This window comes from Sinocyclocheilus anshuiensis, unplaced genomic scaffold (assembly GCF_001515605.1).
Source record: "Sinocyclocheilus anshuiensis isolate Anshui unplaced genomic scaffold, SAMN03320099.WGS_v1.1 scaffold807, whole genome shotgun sequence".
Classification (NCBI taxonomy): Eukaryota; Metazoa; Chordata; class Actinopteri; order Cypriniformes; family Cyprinidae; genus Sinocyclocheilus; species Sinocyclocheilus anshuiensis.
The window spans coordinates 638,245-653,557 of record NW_015551077.1 but is presented as its reverse complement, the minus strand read 5'-3'; the positions used below and the strand labels follow the sequence as shown (position 1 = coordinate 653,557).

At 34.7% G+C, this 15,313-nt stretch overlaps 1 protein-coding gene and 1 pseudogene across 1 annotated transcript; both read right to left on the bottom strand.

Annotated features, from left to right (window-relative positions):
* The window catches only part of LOC107662473 (acyl-coenzyme A thioesterase 4-like), a 6,255-nt pseudogene extending 5,157 nt beyond the window's left edge, over positions 1-1,098 (bottom strand).
* A 775-nt stretch (positions 1,099-1,873) lies between these two features.
* LOC107662472 (ubiquitin-like protein 7) lies at positions 1,874-11,201 on the bottom strand. Its single transcript, XM_016452514.1, has 14 exons — positions 11,160-11,201; positions 11,028-11,097; positions 9,321-9,407; positions 7,637-7,756; positions 7,387-7,469; positions 7,202-7,286; positions 7,067-7,124; positions 5,856-5,989; positions 5,713-5,733; positions 5,475-5,503; positions 5,333-5,396; positions 4,247-4,359; positions 2,529-2,639; positions 1,874-2,294 (listed from the first exon to the last, which is right to left on the bottom strand). Exons 1-14 carry the CDS (start codon positions 11,199-11,201, stop codon positions 2,157-2,159), a joined length of 1,155 nt encoding a protein of 384 aa, XP_016308000.1. The 3' UTR covers positions 1,874-2,156.
* Between the last annotated feature and the right edge of the window lie 4,112 nt (positions 11,202-15,313).

Below are 15,313 nucleotides of genomic sequence, written 5' to 3'. Positions count from 1 at the left end.
AGGTCCTGCCCACTTTTGGAGTTCACGCCCCATTTTGGAGATCTCTGGTCTGCAGTTATATCTACTTGGGCGATTTGCTCACTGCAGCTCTCTGATTGGTGGAAATTTCTTTACAGCATCGTGGGTAATGTAGTTTTTAACAATGGATTCTGCTGTTAAGCATGACTGGGTGTCGAACTCAATTCCTGGAGAGCCGGAGCCCTGCAGAGTTTAGATTCAACCCTATTTAAACTCACCTGATTCAGCTAATCAAATCCTTCAGGCTTATTTGAAAACTACATGGTATGTGTGTTGGAGCAGGGTTGGAACAAAACTCTGCAAGGCTCCGGCCCTCCAGGAATTGAATTTGACACCCCTGATTTAAAACATGAGTTGAAATATTGCAAAGTTATGGCTTCAACAAAAGCATATTAACAATTTCCCTAAGAAGAATATTAATTGCATTTTTGCCTCTGTAACCCGACTATTGCACTATATTGACAATGGACCTTTTATTCCCACGAAATTTTGTTAATGTGAGCACCTTTACGATAAAATTCTCATTTTGTTTTACACAGAAAATAAATAAATAACAGTATACAGTTTTGGGACGACGTATGGAGAGTAAATGATGACAGAATTTTATTTTAAGGTGAACTGTCCCTTTAAATCTGAAGTTCATTACCAGTGCATGCAATAAAAAAAAGGGTGGTGCGGTTGTTTATCTCTCTCGCTTTACTTACTCACCGGCGACCTGGTTTACATTCAGGAACAGGTCTCATACTCCAAAGCAGACCCATGGCTTCAACCCCCTCAAATGTCCCGCCAAGACTTTCATCTCTGGAAACTGTGTATTAATAATTAAGTAAATCCTTTCATGATTGAGAAAGCTTTTAGAAACAAAACAGTGATTGTATGAAAGTTTAAGATGAAGCAGTGTACCTCCCTGAGGAGTCGCTGGTGTAGTGGCCGAACGCTTCCCAATCGTCTCCATCTTCAGAGTGACTCTAGAAGAGTGAATTTAGAATCGGCAGGCAAGTCTTTCACTTCTACCTCTACTTTTTCATCAACCAAGCAACTCGAAGGATGAACAGAAAGCACAGGACTCGTCTCTGCCATGTTGTACCACAAAAATGGACACTGGAATCGCTGGAAAAGGTCTAAATGAGAAACTGTGGCAAAGGCTTTTATAAGACGTTTGACCTGGTCATTGTCCTATAGCATGGCGGTTCACACAGACAGCTTCTTACTTGGACCTGAAGTTCATGGATAAACAAGCCCATAAAAACATAACAGGTTATTGATACTGATGATAAAAGGCTCATATAGATAGTTTGACCAAAGTGACAGGATTTCTTGTCATAAAAGTTGACTAATTTTAGAACACTGACATAAGATGTACAAAATAATCAGATCTGTAGAAAAATTGGGAATGTTGTAGCCTTGTTATGAGGGAATTGTTGATTGTTTACCTATTAATTATTTACTATTGTTTATACCTAAAGCAAATAAATTGCAATCAAATCTTGTAGTAAATGCAAACTATCACTGCTTGTTTCCATAAGAATATAGAAAGTATCTAATATATACATTTTAATTTAAAAATGTAACTTTAGGTGTTTGGATATTTATTTTGCTGAAGTTGATTTATGCACTAATTTCCATTTGAAAAGCTGTCACCTTCACCGTAACGAAGTCTGTTGTTTCACTGGACGATCAAGCTGGAGTATGACATTTTAATTGAAAATTAGGAGGTCAAAAATAAATTAAATATAACATTCATGGATGAATCATTAAGATGCATTTGGAAAATAGACAGGCAGAATTTCCACATCTTGCCAAGTTTAATCCTTGCACACAACTACAGAGCAACAAGCTTAATGGTTTTTAAGGAAGATTTTAATTCATGACAAAATAAACCGTAACAATGATTGTCTGAACATCAAAATTTACGGAGCTGAACATAGTATATTAGCACAGCAGAAGTGATACATTGTAACATGGGCCCTAAACTACTCTTCAAAAAGCTGATAGCACCACATTCAATGTACATATCTAAAAATAAAAGACAATTAAAAATAACTCACTATCAAATAGGTAGTTCAAATATTGAAAATGTAGTGGTAAATCTGCCTTGGTTGTAACATCACAATAACGCTTTACTTCAGAGAAGTGATTCATGGTGCGCCTCCGGCGAATATGAGCTCCAGGGCCGCTTGGATGTCTCCGCCGGTGGCCTGCAGGGCTCTCAGGATGAGCTCCTCATCACGGATGCCCATGTCCCGCAGCTGCTGGAGCTGCGACTGCCACTGATTCTAAACATTATCAAACATAGTCGATCCAGAATCAGTAATGCCACTTTAAAAACGAAAATGATATTGTGTTCAGACTTCACTGCATATAATAATAAGCAATAGGATTCGTGCACAAGCTGTGCTAGCAGTCATAGGAAGAATGCATGCATTTTCTGCGACATCTCTATTTGAGATGTTTGAAGGGCTGATGACGGAAACTATAAAGATGATTCTGTATGTCGGGTGGTTACTCACGTGTAAGCTGGACATGCTGGACACCTGCAGGGCCTGCTGCAGTGCCTGGTTAAACAGGTCGTTGGTTATAGGAGTGCCTGCAGGGATTGGGGACACTCCTGAAGAGGGACCCTGTCACAGACATATTCGTTTTTTAAATTAGTGTATGCAAATCGAAAACATCATAGAAACACTGATGTTTAAATTCCAGCTGATAACAATTATTACCATTAATTAATTTATTAATTATTATCTGTTAACTAGTTCTGACATTAAGGGGTCACAACATCATTTTCAACTAAAAATGGAAAATGTTGTATGCGTTTGGCCGCTTATTTACAAGACAACAGCGTTTTGGGGGGGTGAAAATGTAAACGGGTTTCAAAGTGCAAGTTTTTGAAAATGATACCATTACCATCTCAGTATAAACTACAAAAACACAAATTTTGAATGAAACCTGAAAACGGTGACGTCATGCACTTGTGTATTATATGTGTGCATGCGCGTAGTGTTTCTTTGCAAAGTGACATCGCCATCTACTGGCCTGGCATGAATAATGCAGTATTTTTCGTCATTTTTGCCGATCCGTGTGAACGGGGGCTGTATGCGAAACTTTTTCAAAAACACAAAGGAAAAACATTTCTGTTTTCAGTACATTGTTGTAATGTAAATGTACCCTAAATGTTTATACTGCTTTGATTAAATCAATAAAAAATAAAATCTGTCATTTAGAAATGCTACAAGTGAATTTAGGCATCACAAAATGATATGCAAAAGTAATATTTATTTTGAGTTCTGCTAAAGATTACATTTTAGTGTTATTAAATTAATGCTTTTAAAAATTAACTTCATTTTGGGGTCAGAAAGATGAAGGAAATTAATACTTTTATTTAGTAAGGATGCATTAAATTGATCAAAAAGTGACAGTAAAGACATTTATAATGCTACAAAAGATATGTATTTCAAATAAATGCTCTTCTTTTCAACTTTTTATTTATGGACGAATCCTGGGGGGAAATGAATCATGATATCCACAAAAATATGAAACAGCACAACTATTTTCAGGATTGATAATAATAATACATATTTCTCGAGCAGCAAATCAGCATATCAGAATGATTTCTGAAGGAGCGAGTGACACTGAAGACTGGAGTAATGATGCTGAAAATTCAGCTTTGATCACAGAAATAAATGACATTTTAAAATATATTCAAACAGAAAACACTTATTGTACATTTTTCATAATATTTCACAATATTACTGTTTTTACTGTATTTTTGATCAAATGAATGCAGCCTTGGTGAGCAGAAGAGACTTCAAAAACATAAATAAAATTATTTTACACCAAACGTTTGAATGGTTGTATACAGTATAACACTTTGCCACACCTGCCAATGGCCAGTGACTTGAGAAAATTTACCGTCCATAAATATTTTTTCCAGCCATGAAACGTAGTTTTTTAAATTTAAATATTATTACCATTCATTTTAGGCCGTGTTTTTATATATATATATATATATATATATATATACTGTATATACACAGTGTTGGGGAAAGTTACTTTTAAAAGTAATGCATTACAATATTGCGTTACTCCATGAAAAAGTAACTAATTACGTTACTTAGTTACTTTTTATGGAAAGTAATGCGTTACGTTACTTTTGCGTTACTTTATATAGTACAAACAACTCTGGGTGGACACACTAATGTGCAGTGTACTCTACTGAAGTGTCCTGTACCTGGTTTCCTGTAGTTGGTGTAACAGCGCTGCTCTCAGGGGTGCTGGCGAGGGCCAGAGCGGTGGCCAGCTCACTTTGAGTGATGGGTCTGGGGCCCACGGCGCCGTTATAACCACTTTGATGACAGACATTCCTCAGGCATTTCAGAACGACCAAAACAACATACAGATGCTGTGAACAAGATCGGTCCGCTGGTTAGTCAAGTTATCCCGTCTCATAGCGCAAAGTCACATGACTTTTTCAATGCGAATGGTGGAATTTATTCGGTAAATGTTTTTCCATCGTAGCTTTTTTCTTATCAGATAAAAAGTTTTTCTACTCAATTGTGCGCATAAGTTTTTAATGCGCATTTTTAGAATGTATGTGCATCTTGGTGTTTGCATCCAGCATTTTTTTATGTGATATTCCAAAATGCGCATAAAAATAGGTGGATGGAAACATAGTCACCGACACCTCTTCTGTTTGAGAGAAATTGGGGGTGAGGTGCAAAGGCACTTCTATCAGCCCTAATTTCTATTTTGATGTGAAAGGGCCTTTACAGTTGCCAAAAATATAACTTTATTTTTTTTTTGTTATTAAAAACCCCAGCCCATTTGACAAAAAGTAACACAAAAGTAATGTAATGCATTACTTTCCATAAAAAGTAACTAGATAACGCAATTAGTTACTTTTTTATGCAGAAACGCAATATTGTAACGCATTACTATTAAAATACTGTTTAAAGTACTGTTTTAAATTACCCAATATTGTTGACAAATAACACTGTTTTATATACTGACCAAAGCTTTATGCGCATTTGGTGCTTGACGAGTTATAATTTTAGGCCTGGTTGTGTGTGTATATATATATATCCGGAAACTTTCCCAAAATTCCCAGAAGATTCCAAAAAATACTGGAAAGTTTCCACCTTTTTGCAACCCTACTCTGGGTGGACACAGTAATGGGCAGTGTACTCTGCTGAAGTGTCCTGTACCTGGTTCCCTGTAGTTGGTGTAACAGCGCTGCTCTCAGGGGTGCTGGCGAGGGCCAGAGCGGTGGCCAGCTCACTTTGAGTGATGGGTCTGGGGCCCACGGCGCCGTTATAACCGAGCGAAGCTGGCCTCATGCCGGCCAAACCACTAGCAAGAGTGGACGGCCCACTGCGATTCCCCTACAGATGATAAACTGGCTTAGGATCCAATACTGTTAATGCACTATTCCTAATGAAGAACAGTAAATCATCACAAACCGACTGGAAGTCCTCATCATCATCAGACAATATTACTGTTTTTACTGTATTTTTGATCAAATGAATGCAGCCTTGGTGAGCAGAAGAGACTTCAAAAACATAAATAAAATTATTTTACACCAAACGTTTGAATGGTTGTATACAGTATAACACTTTGCCACACCTGCCAATGGCCAGTGACTTGAGAAAATTTACCGTCCATAAATATTTTTTCCAGCCATGAAACGATCATCAGACATGCCTTCAAAGAGGAAACCTCCTGTAGATTAAAAAAAAAAAAAGTTTATGCATGAAAACTACTATGGATCACCAAAATGACCCGTCACATTATGTAAATGGTGGGCAATTTTTCACTTAAATTGTGTTTAAATGGACACCCACCTGGCATGTCACTGTAAGAGCTAGAAGACACGTTTCTGGAGGAGCTGGCGCTCTGTTGGGGCGGCACGCTGCCAGCCACCGAGTGCAGCACCAGGATGATGGCATTTACCAGTGCCGGGTGGGAATTGGCCAATCTGGTGAGACAGTTAAGCTCATGAGGCAATAAAACCTCAGATTCAACAGAAGTCAACACAATATGACATTCACACCCCTTTTTACTATATTACTATAATGTGACATCAGCCAAAATGGAAAGTCGTTTTAAAAGCAAAATAAATAATTTAATTGTGATTAATTATTATAAAGACATACAGTACCAGACAAACTTGACTGCTTATGATTAAGTGCTTGAAATGAAACAAATATGAATTCTACCTAAATATAAATTTATTAACAAATATATTGTATTATTATTATTTCAACATTGAATAATAATAATATTATTATTATTATGACTATTACTATTAGTAGTAGTAGTAGTAGTAGTAGTAATATTAATTATAATTACTATTAAATAATATTACTGATTAATTAATAATAATAACAATACTTCTATTATAATATATTATTATTTTATATATTATTATTATTATATTACAAAAATTATTTGTTTTATTATATTAGTTAATAAATTATTGTTATTACATTATTACCAATTAATAATAACATTATTGATTGATGATGATGATTATTGTTAATTATGTATTAATAAATAATTAATAATTGTAAATAATTTATTAATTGCTATTTATATTAATATTGATTAGTAAATTAACAATAACATTACTGGTTTATGATCATTGATGCTGTTTTTCTTATTATTGTTATTATTATTATTATTAATATTACTAATAAGAAAAAACTTAATAATACTTAATTAATATAATTAATACTACTATAATAATTATTATTATTATAACAATTGCTAATTATTATTATTAATGATTATGTTAATATTATTAGTTCATCATTAATAACATTACTGATTTATGTTTACTGTTGTTGTTTATTATTATTATTTTAAATATAACACTTTATTTTTGTTGTTATTTTTCTTATAATTATTACTACTAATAATAATAAATATTATTATTATTTATTTGTTTGTTTGTTTGTTCATTCATTCATTCGTTTATTTATTTATGGATGAGGTTGGGCAGTTCATAAAGGAAATCAGCTATTTCCTGTTGTATGTAATGATGCTCACTTACGTGTCAAGCATGTTTGGGTCTGTGAATTGTATGAAGAGGTCTTTGTCTTGAAGAACCCCTTAAAATGTAGTCAATAAACATGAGTAAGTCTTCAACACGCCTCACATCACAAATCACTTCTGCCTGTAAACATACCTAGAGCCACAGGATCGCTGCTCAGCCCAGGTGTTGCGATGATGATCTGGTCGAGGGATTCCTTGTTGTTCAGCATCTTGAACACCTGGAATGAGTGAACAGCTACTCAAACATGTTCCCAAGGATCCAGAATCAGCAGCACGTTCAGACGGTCGTGTTCAGCAATGCTGGTCAAGTCAACCTACCGAGTCTCTGTATGCAGTGCTGGTGTGAAGAGCTGCCTGCAAGACACGAAACTCCCTCGCAGCTGCAACCTTGTCCACTGGCTCTATAGAGGAACATACAGGAATAAATAATGGACTCTATTCATGGTGCATTTTTGGAGCTTGCCAGTGTCCATCTGTACATAATTTCATTTGTATGGAAAAGAGCAGCATGAACATTCTGCCTGATGTCTCCTTTTGTGTTCCACTGCAGAACGTAAACACGACTCACCGGGATGGATCTCAGGCTCAGGCCAAGACTTTCTCAGGATGTGCACAGTGGATCCCGACTGAATCCCATAGGACTCCAGAGTCAAGTCATCCTTTAACTTTCTGCCACAGTACACTAATTCTGTAATGCATAAAGATATTGGGAAAACTGTTTGCAATCTTGTCAAGATTCCTCTAGGGGTTATTCCCAGAATTTATTAATTTTTCTTTTTTTTTTTAAACATGAAACATGATTCGAAGTGTCTTTAGATTTCATCACTATTAGATTTCATCACTATAGGGACACATTTATGTTTTTAAAAGTCATAGTTCCAGCTTGTTGACTTAAATTCTATTATATATATTATGTTATATTCTATTATATATTACAGAAACTTTTTAAACAAATGACAGATACAAAATTTCCACCCCGTTAAGGAAAAAAAAAAAAAGTCTAATAGACTTATAATATAAACCTAAGATAATGTGTCCCTTATTTTATATTATATTAGTTATAAATTGTTGATAATGTAAAAAAAAAACACTTATGAAATGATTTGACTGTTTACTATGTAAACCGTAATATTGCATCCTATTAGATTGGTAATACTTTACTTGATGTCTTCAAATATATAATGCTTTATAATTATGCCTTGTAATGCACCTTATAATGCATTGTATAAGCTCATGAATAATTGAACGCACAGTTAGAATATATTTAATACTTATCTATTCATCTTAAGTAATCAATAAAAAACAGATGTAGCAGGAAATCTGCAAATATGATGCATTTTAACTTTGGTAACAATTATTTATGAAAAGATCTAATGCATTATAACATACATTATGTAGTTTTTTTTAAATAAAAAGCCATTCTGGCTAGTTGTAACATAAGTTTAAAACAAAATGTAAGAAATGTTATAAATAACAGTTGGAATATACAATGACACATGAATAGGTACCTAAATAAGTATTGAATAAATAAGTACTAGTAAAGTTGGAATTGATATTAGTAATTAATAGGGCAGTTATTAGTAACTAGGAAATAAGTAGAGCACTGTTACCCAATGAACAGTTTTTAGCAAAATTGTAATTGGTACTAGTATAACATATTGGAATACAAACTAGTTTTTTATAATATTGATTATAATATCTGAACCACAGAATCACAAAGAATTCAAAGTATTTGTTAGCATACAGTATACTGATATAACAATGGAATATTTACCTTTGATTAGTAACTATTAGCAAAGAAATAAGTACTATTATCTAATCAATAGTTATTGAAATTGAAAAGATAGTCACCAAATAAAAATAACAATAAAAACTAATAAGCACTAGTAAAATAATAATAACATGGTAAAAAAATTATAATAATTATAATAAGCTTAAGTAAAATAAAAAAGCACTAGTAACATAAAATACTATTTCGGCTACAGGAATACATATAAAAAGGCTTAAAATAACAGGCTAAATAAAACCAAAATGAAACCGTTATATTGTTACCCGAGTAACTTGTAATTATTTTAATTTGACTTTGATGTCCACGTCAGATTATAACATTATAAATAAAGGCTAGTCTTTTTAATCAGTTTATTAACACTGTAATAATCTGAAATGTGACCGTATTAATGCCACACTGTCGTCTAATATTATAATCATAATCACTCTAATATTAGCGACAGATGCTTCGCATTATATGTTACCTATGAGCTCAGGATCTGGTATGGCATCTGGGATCTGAGCTGATACCAGCTGCTTGAGAGTGGAGACCCGATACTCTCCGGGAGGAACTTATCTATGCACAATCAGCTTGTAACACTCCAAAGAGAAAGGAAAACTTGAAATCGCATCATATGACCCCTTTAAAAAATAATAGAAATAGTACAAATAAAGCGGTTTTGGTACAATTAAAAACCAGCCAAAATAGTGTGTCTTTTAGAAGAGAACCCACAGGGTATTTATTATCATAAAACTGAAGCATTTTTTTTTTTTTGCTTGAAATAAAATAATTTCAACTGTAATATATAGAAAGAAATATAGAAAGAAAGAAAGAAAGAAAGAAAGAAAGAAAGAAAGAAAGAAAGAAAGAAAGAAAGAAATAATTTTTTATTTAGCTAGTTGTCAAGGCAACATTTCTTATTTCCATTTATTTTAACTTGATGTACTAAAATAACTAAAAATAACTTAAACTAAAAATAAAGCTGAAATAAAAATAAATAAATACAAGTTATATAGACATGTTTTTAATAAAAACGAATAATAAAAAAATAAAAACACACAACAAAATTACTAAACATTGAAATTAACATTTTCGTTACTTGAAATAAAATAAACATTACCTGAAATGAAATAATATATAAAACCATTTACTTATTTTATTTCAGTTATAGTTTCCAAGGCAACATTTCTCATTTAGTACAACTAAAATTTAAATAAAATTAATTACGAAAATTAACCATGGTTTTACTACAAATAAAAGCAAAAAACCATGGTTACTATAGTTAAACCATGGAATCCACAAATTAACCATGGTTTATTAACCATAGTTTAACCATGGTATTTGTAGTAAAATTGTGCTTATAGCCTACAAATGGTAATCAATACGCCAAAAAAAAAAACATGGTTACTACACTGTTACTACAATAAAACCATGCTTAACTATACAGTTAGACGTATTAAAAAAAGAATAAGAAAAAAGGAAAAGAAAAGAAAAGAAAGAATAAAATGACAAACACAACAAAATGACTAAAAATGGAAAATTATTATTAAAAACAATTATAGAATCTCAGTGATACTAAAATAACACTGCCCACAACCAGTCTTAATTAAAATAATAATAATAAAATGTTTTTGAACATGTAGCTGGTTTTTGCACAAATTAACCAACTGGGCAAAGTTAGCATTAGCAGTTAGCACTTCTATTAATCTCAACGGTTGCTCCGATAACACATCAGTCCCCGGTAAGTAGCCTACCATATGTAATTTGAATTAATTTTTGTCATTTTTGCTCGTAGATGTCGTAACACGTAGATGTCGTAACATAGATGTCGTAACAGGTGCAGTTACGACATCTATACTAACTATAACTAACTAAATGTTGACTTTTCGGTGAAAACCAGGTCCACCGGCTAGAAAATCGAGCTCTTCAAAGAGCTAATGATGATAAATTAGCCTAGCAGTTTGGATCAGCTAGATATCATATAAAACCACTTACCACCTAAATACTTATTATTTCAAAGGTAGCATTAGTAATAATCTTGTATATGATCGTTTGCTTTATTCATTCATTCCTTTCCCCTATGATCAGTTCTTTCAATTCCAAGCTCTCATATCCATCAGTTCCCAGTGCTAGTCAGGGTTTTAGTGAGGTAGGACTGTGTTTGTGCTGTCACGCAGTTATTCGCTATGACAGATGGTCTCTTGGCTGGATACGCTTCTCAGAGAGCGCCAGTCTTCACTGAGCTCCTCCACTGACAGCGCCTGAGGGAATCAGGGCACACCAGTTATGACAGGGATAGAGGAAGCGTCCAGACATTTCACACCCTGCGAAGAGACGCCCTGTTCAGCCAGAGCCGGTGGAACATGGCTCAGCTACAAAGGGACATCACTTTGGGCTTGTTTAAAGATCAAGACAAGTCTGAAAGTCTGTGCCGGGTAGATTAGAGGAACGGTGGCCGCTTCCAAACTACCACAGTGACCACTCAGACTTTGGTCATTTTGAAGTGGAAACCAGACGTCCCCATTGTAGCAGGGGACATTTTTTACATTTTACTTCCGAATAATGGCTATGTCCTCTGGTTTGACAAGCCATACTCTAATTAAACCGTTTTAAGCATCTTTTTATGAATATTATGCACACAGGTTTTATAGCTTATGGAAATTAAGAGACTCATGGAACATTCATAAACACACACACACACACAAAATAAATAATAAATATACCACAGGATCTTTTAAAGTAAACTAGTGGTAGAACAAAGGTAACCAGTTACGGTATACATACAGTACATGTCAATTTTAATGTAAAAATTAATGTGCATGGAAAAGTTATGTCATTTACTCTAATACAAATCTGCTTTCCTGCTTTGATAATAAGAAACAAGAATACGCAACAGAGTGATGCTTGCTAATATTTACTTTGAGAAAAGCTGGATCATAATTTTCTGTCTCAGAATGAATCATAAAAATCTGTCTCAGAGAAAATGTTATGAATCAAAAGGAGTTGTTTCATGTATTTGGCATCTTAATGGAGTTGCCAGTTATTTAAAAAAAATGTCTTGGATATTTCTCTTTATATATATATATATATATATATATACTGTATGTATATATGGGGTTAAATTGTGATTTGATATGTGGGGGGGCTCTATGGTGTCGGACTTTTATATATGTGCTGCAGACACTGTGCAACCAGCTCCTGAACAGATAAGGACAATATTCACAAACACAGTGCGCTAAGATTGACAAAAAGAAATAAATAATGCACTAAAAAAAACACAAAAATGCACTAATGTAAATTGTTTACCATATACTGTACATTCTCACAGGTTATTTTCTCTCTGTCTTACAAAATAGGTTTATCTTTAATAATACTAATGTGTTCATTTCATATAAGTTGTTGGAATATCCAGGGTCTTCATTCTTCAACTTTTGGTACTAAAAGCACAGACCCAGAATTTCTGAAAAATACCAAAGATGCTGATATTATCATTCTCACCGAAACCAGGTGCAGAAATGATGCGCTTACCTACTGTCCCTCAGGCTACTATGAAGTAATTGTGCCCTCAGTTAAATTAAGTACAGTGCATCGTGGACAAGACTCGGGAGGTATTCTGGTGTGGTACAGGGAAGCTCTGGCCAAGCACATTTCTATTACATTTGGAAAATTTCACTGCTGGTTAAAACTAAACAACCAAATTGGCATTTCAACTACTGACATATATCTCTGTGTCATCTATATTCCCCCAGCAGAATCCCCTTACCATGTTGAGGAATACCTGAACAAAATCCACACAGAGATCAGCCGTTTCCAGGCCCAGGGAAATGTGCTGCTGTGTGGAGACTTTCATGCAAGAACTGGATCTGAACCCGATAACATAGATCCAAAGGGAAATGAATATATCTCTGAGTCTCACAAGAAAACTTCCACCGAGAAATAATCTTGACCAAACTGTAAATAAAAATGGTTCAGAGTTAGTGCACCTCTGCCGAGCTTTAGGCCTGTACATACTTAATGGCAGGATCAGAGGGGACTCTTTAGGGAGGTTCACGTGTTGTTCAGGTCTTGGAGCTAGTGTAGTTGACTATGCCATCACTGACATGGACCCGTCCTCCTTCAGTGCATTCACTGTCAAACAGCAAACTCCACTTTCTGACCATAACCAAACTAACATTTATATTAAAACAAATCACACACCAGAACAAAACAAGCTGGAAACCTGCTAAATGTATCAGGTCCAGCACAGATACAAATGGACTCCAGACAGCACAGAACAATTTATCCAAGCCCTGAATTCTGAAGAACTGAAGAATCTAATCAGTATATTTATGAATAAAAAATTTGAAACAACTAAAGATGGTGTTAATTTGGCTACAAATGAAATCATTACATATTTCAAAAAGCAGCAAATATAAGTGAATTGAAAAAGAAAGGCAAAAAATTCACCCAAAAAAAACAAAAGATGAAAAATGGTTTGACTCAGACTGCAAAACATTAAGAAAACAACTTAGAAAATTATCAAATCTGAAACATAAAGAACCATACAACGCCGACATAAGAACTGAATACTGTTCAAAACTAAAACAATACAAAGACACAATTAGAGCAAAAAAGCAGCACCATCTGACCAAAAGTTTACAAGAAATAGAACATTCAATAAACCATAATCAGTTCTGGGATATGTGGAATAATCTGAGCACAACAAAACCACAAGACCTACCAATACAAGATGGAGATATTTGGACAAAACATTTTGAAAACTTATATAAAGAAATCCCACCAAAACAACTCGATGACAATTATAATCTGATCAAACAAAATCTACAAACTTATGAAGACACAATTAAAAATAATCAAAATCCACTTGACTTCCCAATTACATATAAAGAATTGACAAACAAACTCAGAAGCCAAAAATGTAAGAAATCATGTGGTCCTGACAGCTTTCTAGGTGAAATGCTGAAACACAGCACACCTGAACTGCAGAAAGCTGTGCTCAAATTATTCAACACTGTACTTAGTTCAAGCACCTTTCCTGACATCTGGAGCCAAGGACTCATTACCCCTATTCATAAGAGGGGAGACAAATTGGACCCTAATAATTTCAGAAGCATTTGTGTGAGCAGTAATCTGGGGAAGTTATTTAGCAGTATTTTAAACCATAGAATGGTAAACTTCCTTAACGAGCACAATGTCCTGAGCCTGAGTCAGATTGGCTTCCTTCCAAATCACAGAACGACTGACGACATTTACACCCTACACACCCTAATCAATAAACATGGAAAACACACCAAAAATAGAAAAATATTTGCATGCTTTGTCGATTTCAAAAAACCTTTTGATTCTTTAATGAATTAGCGGTGCAGTTGGAACAGTCTACAGCCCCTGGACTCCCTCTACAAGACAAAAACATCAAGCTTTTGCTGTGCGCAGATGATCTGGTGCTGCTGTCATCCACCCCACAGGGACTACAGCAACACCTAGACCTGCTGGAGAACTACTGCCAGAACTGGGCCCTGGCAGTAAACCTCAAAAAGACCAGTTCAGTTCAGTCTAGGCAGCACCGCCCTAGAACACACGATGCAGTACACTTACCTCGGCCTGATCATCACTGCATCGGGGAGTTTCAGTTTGGCAGTGAATGCTCTCAAAGATAAAGCTCGAAGAGCTCTATACGCAATCAAGAAAAAAATCCAAAATATTGAAATGCCGCTTCCAATTTGGTGTAAAATCTTTGCTAGTGTGATTCAGCCCATAGCGCTGTATGGAAGTGAGGTTTGGGGTCCACTCAGTGCTCAGAGCTACACTAGATGGGACAGACATCCAATAGAAGCCCTACACACAGAATTCTGCAAAATGATTCTAAAACTACAAAGAAAAACACCCAACAACGCATGTAGGGCAGAATTAGGCCGATTCCCATTGATTATTAATATGCATAAAATATCCCTCAAATTCTGGATGCATCTTAAATCAAGCTGTATGGAAGTGAGGTTTGGGGTCCACTCAGTGATCAGAGCTACACTAGATGGGACAGACATCCAACAGAAGCCCTACACACAGAATTCTGCAAAATGATTCTAAAACTACAAAGAAAAACAACCAATAACGCATGCAGGGCAGAATTAGGCCGATTCCCATTGATTATTAATATGCATAAAAGATCTCTCAAATTCTGGATGCATCTTAAATCAAGTCCCACAGAATCGCTACATTTTAAAGCGCTACAAACCCAAGAACTGAACCCCGAAAAGAGTCCACTCAGTCAGCTGGTTCTGAGACTTACTAACCTGACTAACTCTACTAACACTATCCAGTCTCAAACCAGCACTGCTTCTCATCCAAACATCAAAATAAATCAAATTATCAAACAATCTAAAAATACATATCTGGAACATTGGGATCAAGAAACTAAAACACAAAGTAAATTACAATTCTATCGAACTCTAAAATCAAATTATGAATTGGAAGATTATC